Genomic DNA, 20,136 nt, shown 5'->3' on the forward strand with positions numbered 1-20,136 from the left:
AGGATTTGAAGAAAAAAACGGTATACTGAGAACACATTCCTCTTCTCTTCTCCCTGCCAAGTTCCTATGCATATGGTCCCCGAGAATATCAACTAGTTGAGGAATACCAGATAGGAAACAGCCAATAATTCAAGACTCCTGTTTCTTAAAACCATACATTTCTTGGGTTTGCCGGTCTGCAGCTAGCTCTGACTATGACAGCAGCACTCCTGGTTCTTAAGTATGTGTTTCTTCACTTACCACAAATAAAGCAAGTAGTTTTTAAAATTTCTTCTTTCTTCTGTTTTTCACTCCTTAAATCAGCAAAAGTGTCAATGATCACACCAAAAATCAGGTTAAGGACAATAATGATGACCATGAAGAAGAATAACAGATCATATATCACTCTAGCAGCAAAGAGAGGTTCCTGCAAGATACAGAATTTAATGATTAACAACCCAAATACATGCACGCCTGACCCTTAGGCTTCCTTTCTCACAGTTCAGTAACAGTGCACGCTATCCCCACCCCCTCTAGAGTTGCTGTTTCTGATGCTTTCCAGTGATAACTTAGGACTCAAAACATTAAATGAAACTAAAATGCAAGATTACTGAAAGAAAAGTCAAATTAGTCAGATAACAGTATACAGCCTTTATGAAGCTGTTCTTTCTGCTTACCATCTACAAGTCTCTCCTCTTCTCACATACGCACTGAAATTGGCTCTTCCCATACCTCCCTCCCTGCAAGCTGCTCCTAATTATACCCCTTTAATAATCTGCTTCTATGTCCAGATAGTACCAGTTGTGACTATAAAGTCTTTTACTGGAATTTCATAGTAGTTTCATTCATTTATGTTAACAATCATGCATATCCTCTTAATTGAAACAGGAAACTAAGTTGCACTTAGCAGGGCACATTTCATGTTTACTGGAGGCCTGGGCACTTAAGTCTCATTTTCAGAAACATCTAAACCAGTTGGGGGCCTAAGTTTTATCAGGAATTATGTAACTTTTAAACCATTTTAAGCAGAAATCAGGCTAAACATAAACAGTTTGAAATTGCAGACCATATACACTGCTCTACCTTCCATTACCTAGTGCAAACCAAGCAGACTCAAAGCTACTGGAAAAGGGACAGTGAAACAGGGACTGAGGAGGACCTAGGACCTTCTCCACAGCCGCAGGGTGCAAAGCACCCCCTCCAACTAGGCCTGCCCCTTCAGTTTTGGGAACGACGAGGCAAAGACAGCCTGCGACTCGGACACAATCAGCTACAGAAACAGCCGCAGCAGCCGCCTGGGGCACTGGGAGAAGGCCCTGCTGCTTTGGCTGTGCTGTGATGATGGCTCCAGGCGCACAAAGCCCTTCCTTCCCAGAGGAGGCTCTCCTCCACTCCATTTGCAAAAGCACAGACTGTTGGCTACACCACTCCTGCTCATTTGGGCCCTGCTCTGGACAGTCCTTAAGCTTTAAAAAAATAAAAAAATAAAAAAATAAAAAAAAGAGCCTCATTTACTAGGAGAAAAAGGATCTGTGGAAACTTGTTTGGACACGCTGCTGCTCAACGTGACACCACAGAGACTTAACTTGATCACACAGAGGGAAACTGTAGTCCCTTTTCGTTCCTAACGTATCCTACATCTGTTTAAATAGATTGCAGACACAGTTTCCCCAGCAGAACGTGATCTCCAGCCCTACAGTTATCGCTCTGCCGCCTCCATTCAGCGGTAGTTTACCTCCTTGGACGGCTTCCTGAGCACATCACCTACTCCGCCCCCGCTGCGGAGCCCGTGACTCAGGACCGTGACAATGCACATCAGCAGCGTCTCGCACGTATGCTCCTTATTCTCCTCCTCCATTTCTTCAGCAATCACTTCTATTAACACAGCAAGCAGAGACATGCTTATAGAAGACAAAGATCAGTTTTAAACAATTCTCCTCATTCTTTGCTGGGGACACGCGCGCTCCCCCTCTTTTGCAAAAACTGCCCGATTGCCGGCCGGTGTTACAAACTCGCTCGGAATCGGCACAGAGCGGAGCGCTGGAGCGGGCCGCCTCCTTGGCTCCGGCCTGCCCTCCGCTCCCCACTGGGATTTTCTCGTCTGTTTTAGCTGCTGTCTCTGACTGGGTTAAAATTCTCTTTCCATGCCTGCGAGCGTGCATAGCTCGAGCTCACCAGATGCCTGTTTATACAGAATCAGAGCTTTTTGACAGCTCGGAGGACAAAGTGTTGCCTCTTACACTCTCCCTTGGTGCCTAACAGATTGCACAGCCTTGGGGCTGCACTCAGAATGGCAACTCTCACTCTTCTTTTTCCAATGGCTAAAATATCACTGCTTCTGGAAACAGCACTTTAAGTAACGCACTATTTTTGACCCTCCATCCTTTTGGCGGAAGCCTCTGACTTCACTCTTTCAGTTCTAGAACTGCTAGAATCACCTAATCTCATATACTCCACCCTGCCCCAATTAAAAGTCTCATGGCTTTCACTCCATAATAAATACGCTCACAAGTGGATCCCCCTTCCCATGGGGAGCCTTCGATGGGCCCAAATCCCTGCGCAATCCAGAAGTATCCATGCACCAGAAGATTTGGGCATCACTAACATCAAGGTCTTTTTGATTATTTATGACATAAACGTGTCTCTGGACTTATCCCTCCTGCAACCAAAGCGCATATAGACAACAAAGCGCATTCTTCCTAAAGCTGAAGAGAGAAACTATTCCTGTATCATGTCCTCTTTGTAAACTAAGAGTCAACACTTTGAGCAAAACAGACACATCTCTTCTCGAGAGCACGGGCTTGTGGCCATTATTGACCTTTGAAACATTTGACCACGTAAGAGCTCCATTTCTAAGAGAAATGGAGATGTTCCGGCTGGCTCTCACAGCCGGCAACATAAACCTCACAGAAGTAAATTACATTTTCTAGGAAATAAAACCGAAATATTCCAATACCTAATCTGAGGCTGATGATAATACAAGTAACATCTCGTATGTATTTTCTTGATCTAAAAAAATCCCAAACCTACCATGTCTACTTAATCCACGGAGCACTTGCTGACATATTAAAAATGGTTTCCTTAGTTAACTAGACAGAATAACACTGACTAAAAAACAATGCTCTGCTTCATCCTTCACAGAGATCACATTTGGTTCAGGTCAAATCACCAGATTTGGTGATCTGAGATCACATTTAATAGTCTAATGTTCTAAAATAATAAACTTCCTAAAGAGGTAAACTACATCACTTCCTTCTCAAATTGATCAAGTAGATAATTTAAGAATATGACAGGGTTTTATCAAAGTATGGTTTAGTTCTAGTTTCTCTAGCTTGAACATTTCATGTACCATGTGTGTCATTTGTGCTATTGACTTGAATTAATCCTCTTTCAAGATGAATAGCTGCATGATAGCTTTGCTCCCCAATTTGTTAACACATGACTTAATCTGTTTTTAATTTAATATGCTTCTTTAGAAAAAGTGTGAAAACTCAAGCTATGACTTAGGAATACGATAGGAGATACTTACGCTCAGAAGGAATGATTGAAGAACAGTTTTCACCACTACCTGCTTTACACACATCTGAATAGAGAAACTCCCCAGTCATGGTCTCACCTGATTCTGTGCGATCTAAAACACAAGTTGACGAATCAGATGGTTTAACATTTTCCAGGCTTTTTGAGGTTAGTTCTCAGACATTAAGGTACCTCACCACAGTCAGTGAGCAATTACTAGTCAGATGCAGAATTGTATGTTCTCCTGGAGTTTAGAGGACCACCATACTTTGGTTCACACGTTCAATGATCTAACATTCAAACATTAATTCATAGAAATAATAAAAATTTTAAGACAGAAGTTGTGCATTTATTTTGTACCAGCTCCAAAGTTGAGAAAGTAACTGAAATTCTTCCAAAAATATGTTCTAGTGAATGTATTTTCAAGATGACTTAAAAACTTGCTCTTACAGTGCCTTGCAAGTACCAAAATAAGTGAAGTGCCACCTAGTCACATGTCTGGCATTTCTCCAACTGTATGGGAAATGTGAAATAAGAGGGTCAGTCAGGTTTGGGCCTCTCACAGGGTTGAGGGTAAAATTAAAATAAAAATGGTGAGAATGTTAGGTAACACTTATCTGAATAGCTCAAGCGTCAGATTAAAAAAAAAAAAAACCAACAAAAACAAAGTCAGAACTAGACAAAACCCAAATCCCTCCTGTAACAAGTTTCCGTCCTATACTTCCCACCCAGTGAGCTGCTTGCTTGATGCTACAGCATGGAAAGAACCCCCCAACTTCTAACTTACAGTAAGCGACCTAAGTTCTGCGCAGGAAAGTCTAGTATGCATTTTAAACTATAGTGAGGGAAGTTGATGCAATCTATACAAACTACGAGCAAATAAATTTAGGAATAGAAAGCTCTAGTTGCCAGGAGCATCTTTTTGAGGGTCATTTCTCCTCATATTCATTCAGTTATTTCAGATAAGATATTAATTCTCGTTATGCTGAAAGGAAAAGCCACCATTAAAAGCCAACATAAGCATTCCAGCTCTGGCAAACCAAGGCAGAACTGACTTCTCCCAGCGCAGAGCCTTCCCCACAATGGCCTACCTAAAGTCTGCTTGTAATTAAACTGAGGGAAGGAGTAGGTGCAGCTGAATTAGATAATCTCTGCTGTTTTAGCAAACAGTGAGAAGAGAAATCTCAAATGTGTGCAGAACAGCCAAGTGCTATTTCCAGGGGTTCCTCCACCCCTTCCTTCTTCACACTGTAGTATATCACAGTGTTTTGTAGAAACCCTGGGGTAGCTGTCTGTGCCAAACTGTTTTTTGTTTTGGTTTTTATTTAACAGTGTCCTTTGTAAGAAAATTTATGAGGTAACCAGCACGTCTTGCAAAAAGTGGAAGACATTCAGCATACCACAGGAAACCAGACCATTACCTTCTTTAGCACTGGAACAGTAAGAATAAGTACCAACCTGGCAACAGTGTTTCATTAGGGAGCTTATCTACTTCCAGGATAAAGTCATCTTTGAAGAACAGGTATCCCACTATTGAGAACAGGTAGACCAAGATGAGGGCGAGCACAGCGGTCAGGATGATGGAGCGCCCATTGCGAGTGACACTCTTAATGACGTTCAGCAAAGTCTCTTCTCTGTACACCAAGTCAAAGAGCTGGGGAAAAAGGCAAAAGCAAAGGCCGTTACACAAATTTATTACCAATAAAACCGGTGGCACGTTATGTGTTGTCATAACATGGGGTAGCCTGTTAACGATACAATTTTTTTTTATTATTATTTTGTAAAGAGCTGACAGTTAAAATTTGGCAAAGAAAGACTGAGCAGGAGGCTCGGGGGCCACTCGCCCCCACTGCACCTTTCTTGTGTCGTGCGCTTTGAGACACGAAGCCCAGAGGCAGCTCTGCCCTCACCTCTTCACCTGCACTTTGCAGCACCCGGTGAAACCACGGATGCTTTTTGGCACATCCACCAACTAAACACCGCACACGTGACTTGAGGAGCTATGCTGCTTAACCTAGTAAAGTGTCTGATCATTACTTGCTTAAATGCTAAATGCACTGTGCGTGCTTTGACATAAAACTGCTAACAGGTACCATAGCACTTTTTTCTTTAGCATTAGCTGCCTCAGCTTATAAAAACTCAAAATAGCACAATTCAAAATTCAGTCTTAGCTGCCTGAGTACATAACTAAAGTGAGCAATATTTCTTATCAAATTAGCGTTGGTAAGCAAACGCTCTTTGTTTAAATACCTTTACAAATAGTTTCCTTCATTTTCCACTCTGCTGGGCCTGTGACATTTCACCAGCGCGGCCCAGGCACGTAGCTGGCTATGCTATTTATTGACAATGAAAGGACAGAAATTAGCTAAACTGGACCTATGTGAGTGCAGAAAATAACTAATTCAGTTACCAGAGGACCTAGCAAGTATCAAACAAATAGACAAAAATACACAATTCTTAAAGGGACTGAAGGTTTACTTTAAAAGTGACACATTTTCTTCACCATCTCTAGATGTACTCTTTTACTGCTTATTCTTAGAGGTATGTGTTGTGCAAGACATATTCTACCCAACACAGAAAAAAAAACCCATATGCCAGGCATCTGTGTCAATTGTTTGAGGTCTAGAGTCTAGCTACAGTTAAGCAGAGCCTCCAAAGTAAACCAAGGGCTCAGAAAACAGGGACAGACTGTTACAGTTACTGACAATAACAAAGCACAAGCTATCTTCGAGAACTGTTTGCCTTTTACTCATAGCATGGTAACTCCACAAGTGCCTACTGTTTAGCTAGCATTTATATGGCCAGATTTTTCAATTATTTTTTTTTCCCCCCTCATGTAGGTAACAACTCATGTGACCCTGAGAAGACTTAAACCTTCACCAGCTGTTGATATTACTTGGAGTCAAAGCAATTTAAATTATTTTATTATCTTGGAAGTCAGAGCAGGCTCACAAGCCTGATGCATCTAACTTAGAAAATTCTTACCTCAGCTGGCTGAGAATTAACCTTCAAAAAGGAAACGCTAAGCACCTTCTTTACAACTGCACATTTCCTGTAGTGAGTAATTCTAAATAAATTTAACCAAAAACATTTCTTGTATCATATACTTAAGAACAGAAGTCTCTCATTTGTCCACAAAAAAAGAGGAAGATGAGATATGGCAGGAATCCTGCAGTCTCCCACAGCAACTTCCCCTAAGCAAAACGGCCAGATTTAGTTTTCAAAAGAGTGCCTGTATAACGGTCTCCTATTACTAAAATGGAAAGGAAGCGGCGTAAAACACATCTAGATATGCCCGAGATGGGATTTTACAGACGTATAGAAAAACATCCTAGGAACAAAACGAATACCTACCAACAAACTATAAAAAAATTCATGTACGAAGAGTCCCAGAGCACAAATGAGAAGGTACAGTAGGTGATACAGAAACTCCACATCCATGATCATTGCCTTGTATCCTCTAGTGAAGGTTCCACAGTTACCCACAAAACTCATCAGAAAAATGATTTTATTACAAACCTACGGAAAGATTAACCATAAGTTAGTTACAATATGTGGCTTACAAAAATAAAGGCAATTTTTCAAAGCCGATGATAACTCAGCTTGATGGTATCAGCAGCTATGCTACAGTGTCTGTTATATGATAGCATTTTACAGAGAGTCACAAGCTGCTTTCTGTTGCATTTTCTGCACAGCTCCAACAGTGAGCCAAAATTAAACTCCAGATCTCTAGCAAAATACGTGTGGGGGGGGGGGGAGGAAGCTAAACTACTCTAAGCACCGCTCTTCCTGCGATCAAATAACTTTCTAGGCTACAGCAGCACTTATGTTTCTGAAGCAGTCTCTACTGCTTGTTAATGAGTGAGTACTCCAGATTCCCTCAGCAATTCGGCCTCAGAGTAGGTACTTAGTAATCCTCTCGTACAGCACCTCTCAAACTCCCTTACGCTTACCTGGGCCTGTTAAATGCTATAGTTATCGATAACACCACCACCGCTGCTACCAGTGCAACTCTGACTCTGTTGCACGTGGCATTTGGTAACACATTTTGATGACAAGGGGTACTATTAAATCATGCACTTAAAAGCTGGGCACTGCAATAAAGGCAAAGACTTCCAGAAGACGCATCTTTGCACAGCTCCTGCTGACTCTGTCAAAGAGAAACATTTTTCGGCTTACTCGCCGAGAGACCGCAAGTATCCAGGTTTGAGTGTTAATGAAGTTCTCTGGTGGCTCAGCTTACATGCTCGGTCCACACATTACTAAAGTAAAACTGCTTAGTGTCACATTTTTGGCTGGCAGGCAGACTACAGACAGACATTTGGGAAATGTATTGTTTAGTAAATCTTACACAACCTCATAAATACTGTAGTTTAGTCGCTGAACAAGAGAAGGGTTTGAGAGAACAACTCCGAGTACTTTAGGGTCGCAGAGACATCTTAACGTTTTTAGCTGGGGTGGGAGCTGTTACTAGACTGTGACAAAACCTTAGAGCTCTCCAACTTAGGGAATCAGGATTAAATGAAAAACAGCAAAGCACTTCTATTAAGAACCAATCCAAAGTGGGAATTACTTCTTCACCAACCGGTGCTGCCACTGCCACAATGTTCCAGACTATTTTTGTCCAACATCTTCGTGAGCAGATAAGGAACCCTTACATAAGATGCAACAGAGCTTCAAAGCCCACTCAATACTTACATTGAATGCACCCAGAAGAAATAAAGTAGGTTGTAAACCAACTGAAAATATTAGTCGTAATATCGTAGAAGCTATTAAGGCTCGGATACCATGGGGCTTCGGAAGAGCTATAACTATAGCCAAAGAAATCAGCATAGCTGTCCACAGCAAGCCTGACAAGTGGGGCTCTAGGGTACCTGGGAGAGAGAGAAAAAACAAAAAGCAAACCTTCAATACGTTGTGTTACCAAATAAACTAAAACCAGAAGAGTCAGATAAATGCCATTTTATCTCACTGTTGTGCAACATCATTAATCTCCCTGTTCAGACATTACTGATTTCAAAGTGGTAAGTGGAGTGTCTGAACTTAATGCCTTCAGTAGATTTTAATTACAAACTTGTTACTAAAGCATTATGCAAATGATAAGCATCAGTTCTATAGGATTCTTCACTTTACTGTTCGTTCCTTGCACACCTTCAATGCTTAAAAGGAGAAGTGTTTTGCTAATATGTTCTGTAGATGCATTGAATGGGAAGGTAAAGACAGACAACACACTCATCAGGTCCTGATTCATAGCCTGTTCTTCTATTATGCTTTTGGTCACAAACCTTGTACCAATTTTTATCATCTCTTGCTATTTTTGGTTCTATTTAGACTGTCCCATGAGACTATCTGCTTACATAATATCAGCCAGTGTTGCTAAAAACATACTTCTGTGAAAGAACCATAAAAATACTCAGCCTAAAATACCGTTAACTCTGGGTCTGTGCAGCATATAAAAAGGCATCTTTTCTTGAAACTTGCATGAAAAAGTGTTTTTCTTCAAATAACTGGTACCTCAGACAAAAAGGTGAGATTCCCCCAAATTTCACTCAGCAGCCCTTCTGCAGGTGCTTAGAGGGCTGTTGCGTCTTATGAGCAACATATTCAGGGAATACTTTTCTCCTCCCAAACTCAGAAGGGTTGGGCAACGTTACTCTCATGCGACTACAATAAGCAGCCATTTAATTTTGTTCCAAATCACTGCAGATTAATAAAGACAGCAGAGGATAGATGAAGATTAAAGCTTGATAAGCATAAAGTCGAACAGATGTTTCCGCCGTGTGAAGGGAGTTCAGGATCCCAGAACACCACAGCAACCACCTTCGCAGCTGGCGGAAGCCTAGAGGTGCAGCATGGAAAGCGGTCACCTGGCCGCGAAAGCCCAGCTGCAGGGAGCGGGGAAGCAGGGGCGAACGGGCAGAAGAGCGCTCGGGAGGGCTGGAGCTGCGCTGGGTGCGGGAGCGTGGCGAGAGGCTCAGCGCCTCCTTGCAGGGTCTAGTGCTTTCGTGCCCTTGGAAGCTACAGAACAGCAAGCCAGCACTCACCGCTTGTCCGCACCCAATCTAGCTCCGCAGCGCTTGCCGCGAGCATGTGGAGTCCATTACAAGCTTGTTGGCAGAAGGCAGGCGTAATTCGGAAGACTTGATAGAAAGTTCTCCATGTCTCTGGAATTCTTACAATTTAAGTACCTAATTCTAGGCATCCAAGCTTGTTTCTGCTACTGAAGTCGTAAGTTTTACAGCTTCTGCTACACAGTCATGCTAATCTACTGCTCCGAGTTCAACGTGTTTGAGTGATTCGAGACACTGAGAATTTCCCCCAAATGATCTGCTTTGGAAAGCCTGCTTTCTTTAAAGCTATATATGTACCTTTTTTTTTTTTTTTTTTTTTAAAAAAAAACATTCTTGACGATAACTGGTTGAAGAGGAGATTTTATCAAAACTTTACCTGATAAATAAAGTATTTCAAATATGCAGGGTAGGGCATCTTCAAAATGCCAAATGATTCCCCCCAGACTTGCAACCTGCAATCTCAAAGAGCTTGTTTAATTAGCAGCTTTACTAGCGGCCATAAATTCAGACTTTTAAATTTTAACTTGTGACCTTTGAGACTACAGATGGAAAATTTGGTTGCTCTTTGCGCTTGATAAAACCTTTAAACCACCAGCTGGTCAGAAAGGGATGCCGGTAATCCCGCAGTATGCTAGGATCGCTTGGTGCCACAGGAGAGGGATAGCTGCTGAAACAAGAGTCCGATGTTTCATGAGTTAGCTGAACCAACCAAACTACCTCGCTCAGTAACATCAGATTTTGGTCCCACACATCCTGTACTTTCTCACATGCCGTATTTGAGCATTGCTCATGATGTAAAATCCCTAAATGCAAGTTCTCCACGCTGATCACCTTTGTCCCACCGCTAACGTAACATGCCATCCAACACTACTCGACAAAACTAAGGCTCTCGCCAATTTAACTTAACCGGTGAACCACAGAAATGGTGAAGTAGCATTTATGTCACACATACAGAGCTCAGCTGAGAATTTGCTTATTTTCAGGCTACTTGCTATCTCTGAGCTGTGTTTTCTTTAGGCTCTGTAGTATGCAATGAACAAAAGGAAAGAGATGCAGAGAGAAGTTCAATAGAAGATAAAAATCTGTCTGGCCCTGCTGTATCGCAAATGTTAAAAGAAAAAGTAAGGGCTTGAGCATGAATCACACTCTCCAGGATGAGGTTTTACTTCTGGGGTTCTTACTTACCCCAGTTGACACAAACGTGGCAAAAGCTCCTACCTAGACATTTCCTCTATGCCAGTTTTACAAGTGATAAACACATTGTACAGACACTCACATAAATATTTGTCCATATTTCCTGATTTTTGCTAATGTGAACCCACCAATCAGCTTGCCTTAGGGTGCATCCTTCAGAGATGCTGAATCTAAGCAAGACCAGCTGGATCTAATCAGATCCTCATTGGAAGTATTTACTGAATTGGCTCTAAGAACCATCTCTCTCTCTCTCACAAACCCACTGTTTGGATCAAAAATAACTTCCATGAGACCTATTGCAGCAAGATTGTGCAATCCCTCATGAAGTGCACGTTATCACATAGTTTATGCTAGAAACGATAGCTCAGCTGCTACCCACTTATGGCAAGGAAATTCAGAATGGCAGGTTGCTCCAGAATCGGGAGACAAGGCTGGCAAGCTTCCCCTAGTTCCTTAAGCCAAGCTCTGATCTAAGCGCTCGGAGAGGTAATGTCCTGGGAAGAGAAGTACCAGAGCAGAGACTGGGTTCTTATTTTGGGTCTTCCACTGCCTGGCGCGAAGCAAGTCGCCTCCCTCCTGCAGGTTTCACCTGCTAACACGGGGTAATCACACCTACCCAGCTCCGCAACACACAAAGCCCTCCTGAAGTGCTCCTGTGTAACCACGGAAGCTTTACGGAAAATGACATTAATAAAATGCAAGCGCAAGAAAAACAACAAATTAACATTTCTTATACTTTTAGTTCAATACTTAATTATAGAACTTTAAAACAAAGTAGAACAGTCATGTAATTAAAGGTGATGTCTGTCTTTGATATTTTTTTCCCCCTAGGAAGAAGCGTGACTCCACATTTTCCTTATGAATGCCTCAAGACAGAAACGACTTCAAAAAATAACGTTTCAACGTACCTCCCCACCATGATCTCTCCGCCAATACTAGGCCATTTTTTAAATTCAGTTAAGTCAGAAAACAGCAAAGGTGAAACCTCAAGACAGCATCGAGAAAAGCCAATTTCTCTTCCACTATCCCCACTGAAATTAATATGGCTGCACAGACGAGTAGGGGAACAGAATTTGGCCCATTAAACCTTATTTGTTCACATATTTTTGCATGTTAAATATTGGTACCTCCTCGAATTCCTTTGAATGGATAGAAAAATGCTACAAGTAGGTTCATAAGGACAGCCAAGTTAAAGGAAATACTGCTCCAGAAGGACATGTTGCGAGCACACCAGTACAGGAAAGGTTGAGCTGCAAAAGAAAAAAAAAAAAAAAAACACACAACACTTTTTAAAGGTGCATTTCAAAAAAAACAAGAAGCCTATACAAAAAAATGATCTCCTCCAAAACTCAGTTTATTTTTAGTTTGCCGAGAAGCACAATATCAACAGCAGCAACAACCATTGCTTATGCTGAAGTTTGATTACTCTTTATCTCTAGGGTATTTCCAGTTTCCTGGATAGGACTTTACGGCAAAGGACTAATGTTAAAAGGGAAAGCCTTTTCAAACATGAATTGATTTAGCAGCAGCATGAGAATGAGCTCAGAAATCCTAGAGGTCACGGACTTCATGCTTCCCCTCATAATACACTCCATGCTCACATAATCAGAGCTACACAAAGAACGATTAGGAGGGATAACGCGTACACATTTGCACAGGTGAGATTCTGCACCGTCCCTCCTGGTCACGCCGCTATTGCTGCTACCAGCAGCTCACCTACACTAGGTGCTTACCCATCCTCAACCTGCCTTTCCACTGCAGCCAGCCAGAAAAAACGCAGCCAAGACAGTGCTAGGTGGACTACTGGGGCACCAAATGCAGCACAGCGATGTAACAATAAAGCTAAAACGTTTAAGACTGGCTGCCAAACACATGAGACAAGTTAACTTCAAGCTGTATCCCAAGATAATAACCTAGTTCAAGCTCAGGTGACCTGCTCTCTGTACTGGGGGCAAAGGATGCAAACATCTGCAGAGCTAAAGTTAAACAGCAGCATATTTTACATTCTTAAAGCTACATACAAATACTTTTAAAAGTGAGTCCTAATTTTAATAATCTCTGCAGCTACAATCAAGAGTTATGCAAAGCAAGATTTGATTTCTGAAGTGGTCATGGACCAGGAGATGAGAAGGACAGCTAAGCAGCTGCCTTAGAGTAATTGCATCTGCAAATTAAAATCCTCCAGAACGCAACTGCTGCAGGCTTATTGTACAGTAGATTGTGTACTGCAGAAATCTATAGTGGTTAAACATCTATTTAAAGCGCTCTCACTGAAGGGAAACAGAACTAATGCTTTTTTTCTGCTTGGAAGGAGGCTACACGTGTACAGATGTCAGAGAGCAAAGGCGAAGCAGCTCACTGCGAAGTTTAGGGAAAAGATTAAAATGCAAACTCCGGGCCTGAAGAGAAGAGTAAATTAATAAATGCCACAATTCTGAATCTCACATTAGCCACCACCTCTCTTCAGTAAATCATCTCTTCTAGCACCCTAAGCAAAAAAATGAGTTAAAAGAGTTACAGAATGCCTCACTATATTGATGCGAAATGCACACAAAAAGGCAAATGCATTGAACAGTTTAATGCAAAGGAAAGGAATACAAAAAGGTGCCCAGTCACTGTAAAAATTAAGCTTGATTGCACATAATTAGTTAGGCACCTGTTAAGCCTCACTAAAATGAGATGTAGCAAAGTTTGGAATGTAAGGTGCGTTGTTTCCCATATTTTTTTCTCTTCTAAATTTGGTGAAAGAATCGAAAGAATTTGTAAGCAGGCTGAATCCATGTGTATGAAGTTCTTACGTAAAATTCCAGATTTTACTTTAAACCTTCATTTGGGGTGGGCATAGGCTATCTGCCATGTGCAGCATTTTTGCCTGGTTTTGGAAGGCTCATTTGAATAGTTAACTGAGACTTCGGGAGACCTGTGGTGTTAATATTATAAGCTAGCTCCATGAGCTTCAGGGGGGGGAAAATATATGGTTCCTTACAGATTTGTTTAAAATAAGAAGTTTATCACTAAGTTTAACACTTTGAGCTGATGTTTTTCTCAGGTTTGAATAAAGAGTAAGTTGTACCACAATGAGCACAGAGCAACGTAAACCCGTCATGGCTCAAAACAACAAACCTGTATTTAAGATGTGAGAAACAATTGCATAAATATAGAATATATCATTCAAAGCCCTAACAAGACCAGAATATTAGGAGTTAGACTAAACCTTTTCCCACAACAGGAAACCCTTTCCTATAATTTTAATGAAAAATTCCAGGTCTTTTAAATAAAAATATTCTCGACTTCTGCCTGACAATTTTGACCAACTTGCAGTCTGTATATAATTATGGGTGTCTTCATAACTCGCTTGGAGATGTGCTGCATTACCTTGCCTTGTTCTTTCTTGCAACTCAAGGCAATTGCTTCTTATATCCAGCACAGGAAAGGAGAACTGACTATTTTCTTCAGTTTTGTCCTCTCCGTTTCTCCCTGCCACCAAATGCCTTCTCCTCGAAGCTAAGCCACCACAAATTTGTTCCTTCCTCTTGGATCTTAAAAAAGGTGACCTGTGATCTTTCTTTCTTTTCTCCCCTGGATTTTCCCCAGTTAGTCCATATTGTTCTAACATTAAGCTTGGTTTCCTCGCAACATAACGCCATCGTGCAGAGGAGCAGACTCTTTCAAACAGTCATCAGGGTTGCTGCCACACTGGGGAACCATCTGCTATCAAGTCAATATTTCAAACTTCAAAAACCTGACCTAAAGACCCTGCTGGTAACACTTCACACAACAACACTGGCAACAGCAACCTACCTCGCAATTTCTTTTGCCAGTTCATCTCATTAAAGAGGTCTTCTGATTTCATGAAGAAATCATTGATCTTGCTGCCTTGTTCATCCCTCTCTGTGGTATAGTATATCCGCAGCTTGGACTCCTTGGTGAGAAATTCACATATACTGGGTACAGGGAAGACAATTTGCTCCATTGTACGGTCCGACCTGACAATCTGAACAATAGTCTTATTAGAGTTCTTATTGGGTTTTAGATGTTTTTATTTATTTGGCTTTTTTTTTCCCCCTCCTTTAAAACCAGCTACAGGTAGAAACTCAGACATATTCCCGTAGAACGGCAGCTTGACAGACACTTCAGTTAATTTACCTTCCGTTGTAAGCCTACGTTTAGTTCCAAGAGTGATAGTTTCTATGCTGTGGTCTTATTCTGGTAATACTACTCTTAGCTGTGATTTCCAAAGGGCCCAATCAAATCCTGCACCAAACCTGCTCTGAATTTCAGAGAAATGCAGTCACCCAGTTTGAGAATCTTAGAGAGTTTTACCTGCATTTATTGCGTAGGCAAAAACCAGAGGAGTTTTATTCATCTTGCTTATTAGAAAGTTTCCATGTTTGTGTGTGTGTTTTACTTTTAAAAAGCATCTTAGATTAACTGTGTGACAGGCCAAACTCTCATTTAAATAAAGAATGGCAAAAGATATTGCTAACTTCATGGATTCAGAAACAGTACTGGCCAAAAAGTAACATGTAAGTGAAGCTATGCTTCTTCCTGCCAACAGAGTTCTGCTTAGCTCCATCTTAAAGCCTACACAAGACAGCTCAAAAATAGCTCCCCCCACCCTGAGGCCGCCAACAAAATAAAAATATATGCACGTTCTTATGTCAAAGATGACAGTCCACACACAGGTAGGCAGTTCAATCAAAATATCACATATAATGTAACTGCAGTTTAATTACATAGCTTTTCTTCCAAGCTGCTCTTCCCGCAGATGATGTTTTGCCCCCACACATCTCCCAGCAGTCACAGTTTTTCTTTACCTCAATCTGCGCTGTGTGCTTGGCGTAGAACTCCAGAGCCTCGTCTCCCTCTATCTGACCTCCAGGCTTCAGCATGTTCTGCAGCTCTTTGTTATGACGAGCCAACTAAAATAAAGGAATGCAAAGGGAGTGGGAGACACCAGATGTCTCTCTACGATATTAAATATCTGATTTTTGGCATAAAAAAAAGAAATAGTACACAGTCAGCTGCTAAGAAAGGGCAAAGTTGACAGAAGGCTTGTTCTATTCCAACCAGACACCCTGTAGCTCTATTTTGGGAGCAAGTCAGAATGATTCAAATATGCATTTTTTTTTTTTTTTTTTTTAATATCCATGTTGTTATTCCTCTTTTACTCAATCTCTCTCCACCCTTTGCCTGACTTGGGAAAGTTTTTGAAGATTTATATTCTACACCTGCCCTAACTCAAAGATGCACCGCTCACTCAAATATCTAGCAAGGATGCACAAGAAACTTTGCCTCAGTTGAGGAGCAGATGTACAGAGCACTGCTCCAAAAAGAAGCTTCTGCATGCTTCAAATTCATTTTGCAGCATAACGATGTTTTTTTCTTCTCAGATGCAAAAGGTGCAAGGAGTCTCTAATAGATTGATATATGTAGCACCAATATATTAGTAGACTTAGGTTTTTAAAAAAATAAATAAATAAGAATTGGTCTTTTACCTTTCTAACACCAATTTGTACCTATAGAACAAACCTGACTAGTTCCAACATAGAGATACGAGAGAGAATGCAGCATGAACAATAAAAGCAGAGATTTCTGCTTATGGTTTAAATGGTCCAGGTCAAGAATTTCTTTGGGAGTATAAAGTGACCTTGGATACAGCTGAACAGCTTCCTAGCACTGCCACAAACCTGAATTATGCGTCTTCAGAAACTCGGTCAAGAGACTGCCTGCTTCCCATTATAAAAGAAGAGTCCAAAAAGTTTCTTATTTACATTAAAGAAACAAACAAGAAAATCTTGTAAAGATTGGAATTTACTCTTATAAAAAGAGAACGTGTACTGAGTTTGTCTCAGAGGTGAGCAACTAAAACAACTGTCAGTAAAAAGCAGATCTCTTGCTAGTCACAATTTGTGAAATTTGGTGCTACAAAAGCTGCAAGTGATGATCATCTACCTGGTGAGCTAGTATATAAATATTGTGTCCCACGTTCCTTGGAGATGCTGCAAGATCTTCCCCATTCTCTCCATCCTCAAATTCCACTTCACCTTGCAGATAGGCCTTCTTTATCACTTCCACCTAGAAATACAGACACAGGCAAATGAAGTGACAGCTCCAGTTTGAGGGCCAAAGCCTGCAAAGGACAGTATGCATTTGGTACTCCTACAGAAGTCAAAGGGAGCTGAGGTCAATGGACTTCTAAGTATCCAGAATAAAACAGGAGACCTGAACACAGTTAACTTCAGCCCAGCTCATAAACACAAAAAAGTAAACTTTACGCTTCCCTTTAAGTAACATATGCTGGGCTGTACTTGTGGTATGCTGTGTTATGTCCTGATCTCTGGCCCCCGTGTAACTATGCACAACGAGACAAGCTGACACGGTTTCAGCTGTACTTTGAATCTTGTTTTTGTTTTCAGAAGTTAATACGTTCACCAGACAGCGCACAGACACTGCATTCATTCAGCTGAATCCTCGAAAGCTCCTCCAGTTACCAGCGATTTACATACAGAGACCTCGAGTGCAGCACTCCTGCCCAGGTCTAGGGCCGACAGTCACCTCTGTCCCTGGCTGTGAGGACCGCCTGCTGCCTTGCCGCGGCAGCGCTGGGTAGCCAGAGCTCGAGGAACAGGCCAGGGGACTCACCAGCTCTTTCGGCCTCATGTTATACAGGATCCTCTCCGCGTTCTCGCTGTCGTGCCTGCTCTCCATGATCGCCAGCAATAATTTTGAAGCATTGTTCTGATGGAAGGGAAGAAAAACACCAGTTGCTGCCGAGAAGCAAAGACAGAACGTACCCAACTGTAGCTCTAAAACACCCGTTGCCTAAAAAGGCTCGAGGCACCTGGTTTCAAGGAACATGAGCAGCAAGGTAGAGGCATCCAGCTACGAATACTGCAGGACTTCTGCAGCCCCACCTCACCAAGCATGCCCTCCCACACGTATTCAGATATATAACTTTTTCTTTTTTTTTAAATCAGTTTACTTCCCAAAACCTAATTATTAGGGGACATCAAATCAACCCAAGTTAAGCTTTAGATTCCTAAAATACTGAGGTTTTAAGTTGGTGTGAATTATTTTTTGTTTTAAAGATGCTGCAACATTACTAGAAGCTTTCAGCTCCAAAACAGTGCAGCACAGCTTTACTCGAGATGCTGTTGATTAAATCAAAGGACAGCCAAGGCTGAAGACATAGACATGCTTCATTGCTTTTAACTGAAAATTACCCTGCGACCTGTTCAGGTCAAGAAACAGAGGGAGGAAATGGGAAACTACCATAAGGCACCAGACCACTTTAACATGAACAATTAAGATTAAAATCCATCATGACTGACAATAAAAACCAATAAGAGTATTTAATTTTGAAGTACAATGCTAACTGACTAAAAGCATTTTTTATTTAGAATAATAAAAAATTCACACTACCCATAATAATAGTGTGAGTCGGCAACGGAAAAAACTAGATGTTGCATTGTAAAAGAGGGACAATAAGACAAGAAATGTTTCTTAAGCATATGAGGAAGACTGAGCACTCTGTGACTACAGCTGTTACAAGACAATGTGTTAGCATGTTTTGAAATCAAAACAAGGGCTAAATATTTCAGCATTAATATGAATTGCCCTAAAAAAATTTCTGATGATTCAGCATCAACATAACTTAGTAGTAATAAAGCATTAGGGAACTAGAGGTAGCACAAGAAATTTTGTTTCCATTTTATACGTAAGAGTTCATCTGAAGATACAGAACTTTTCATTGGATTTAGATTTTTTAACAGGGGAATTAGAATTCCTCAGTATATCCTGACTGCCTGCAATCCCTCACATCCGAAAGCTGGTGATTCCACATTAGATGTTGCATTTAAAAGATGAAATATCTGTGACAAACAATCTTTGGGCTCTGCCTTCAGCTCTCTGATGCATATAATTTTTGGGCACTTCTGAATATTGGGATATAATAAACACCCACATGATTCCAACAATAAAATTATGCTTCATCTTACTGTTAATGTGGATTGCATAAAACATTCACTCGCCTTCAGTTCTAACACAAGGTCCATCCTCTTCTTTCCCAAGGGGTTGATGTCATTGAGAATTAATGCCGTGATTATGTCAATACCATTGGATTCGTGAGTAGCAATGCAGTTCTGTTCAAAGAAAATTCATCACAACTTCACTAATTGTCTACACTACACACGCAGCCTAGTCTAGTGACCCCGCCAGAACAGAAGAGTCACCTCTCTTTCGTCACCTCATAAGCTGTTTGAGATGGATAACTGAACAGAAAACTCTACTCAGTGGAACAACAAGAGATTAAAACATTTTGTTTCAAGCTTTTCCAATAATCAGCTGTGGCACGTCCTACTGAAACCACCCAGACTCAGGAAGCAAAAAGCAACGCGGTTGATAAATGAAGCATTTTCATGCCAAAGGGCTCAGGCTGAACACGTAGCTAAGGAAGGATATTTTTTCAAGATTAGGAAGTTTCCTTTACTTTATATGTGCCAATCAGCACCCACTTTGGTGCCCTCTAACCAAACAGCATGCATTTTTCATAACCTTCTCGCTTACCCTTTAACCTTGCTTTTATAATGGCATATAGCTAAAACGTACAAACTGACAGTAGCTTGCTGGATTCAAAATTTAGAGTCCTGCTTGGTCATCAATTTACACTGCAAAGACATGCCTACACTCAAAAGTTATTATTCCACCTAATGTGGTCTGCATGGCAGAGATAAACTTCCTGTTATGATAAACCGTCATGCACACCTGCATGCGTGATTTCATCTGAGCATGTGGTCATCCCCACTATGCTTTGTTTAGCTTTGCTGTAAATTATGCTCGAAACATAGAAAAGACATTTCAAAGCAAAGACTTGCTTGAAGAGTTTTCAGAAAGTCATATTCCAGTCTTTTTATACCATACTTAAACAGGATGCAAATGGGAAAAACAAACAGATATCCCTACTTGCAAGTCCAGAAGCTTGCTTGTTAAATGGGTTGCATCCACACCTGGAAGATGTGACTCTCAGATCATGCCAGCCCAATGCAAAAAGTGTTCTCTAAAAGATGTATTGAGCACCTGTTATTTGTTTAGTTAATGCCATACATTTTGGAAAATTATTTTGGGGTAGCTATCTATTTAGCATGGTTTATTGTAGACTTTCAGGCTTTAGATGTCATTTCATTAAAGGGAACAGTTATAGCATGAATCACATTTCGATCAAAGGTAGATGAATGGGCCTGATTAACTGGTAGTGCTATTCTAAAACACGTCTGTACAGTATGTGAGGAGATGGTAGGATACAGCGGAGAAGTACAGCCAAGCAACGCAGCTGCTGCTGCCCTATGATCTTCCCCATTGCGACAAATCATAATTC

At 41.1% G+C, this 20,136-nt stretch overlaps 1 protein-coding gene across 13 annotated transcripts in view; it reads right to left on the minus strand.

The window, feature by feature from the left end:
* The window catches only part of ITPR1 (inositol 1,4,5-trisphosphate receptor type 1), a 188,162-nt gene that overhangs the window by 19,438 nt on the left and 148,588 nt on the right, over positions 1 to 20,136 (minus strand). For all 13 annotated transcript variants that reach the window (XM_068907210.1, XM_068907212.1, XM_068907209.1 and 10 more), the window contains 12 exons: positions 18,794 to 18,904; positions 17,406 to 17,501; positions 16,716 to 16,838; positions 15,578 to 15,682; positions 14,562 to 14,754; positions 11,888 to 12,010; positions 8,194 to 8,369; positions 6,850 to 7,014; positions 4,954 to 5,149; positions 3,509 to 3,610; positions 1,715 to 1,854; positions 241 to 406 (listed from right to left, as the gene is read on the minus strand). In XM_068907210.1, the coding sequence (XP_068763311.1) occupies positions 241 to 406; positions 1,715 to 1,854; positions 3,509 to 3,610; positions 4,954 to 5,149; positions 6,850 to 7,014; positions 8,194 to 8,369; positions 11,888 to 12,010; positions 14,562 to 14,754; positions 15,578 to 15,682; positions 16,716 to 16,838; positions 17,406 to 17,501; positions 18,794 to 18,904 (1,696 nt within the window). The remainder of the gene's footprint in view (positions 1 to 240; positions 407 to 1,714; positions 1,855 to 3,508; positions 3,611 to 4,953; positions 5,150 to 6,849; positions 7,015 to 8,193; positions 8,370 to 11,887; positions 12,011 to 14,561; positions 14,755 to 15,577; positions 15,683 to 16,715; positions 16,839 to 17,405; positions 17,502 to 18,793; positions 18,905 to 20,136) is intronic.

This window comes from Struthio camelus, chromosome 14 (assembly GCF_040807025.1).
Source record: "Struthio camelus isolate bStrCam1 chromosome 14, bStrCam1.hap1, whole genome shotgun sequence".
Taxonomy (NCBI): Eukaryota; Metazoa; Chordata; class Aves; order Struthioniformes; family Struthionidae; genus Struthio; species Struthio camelus.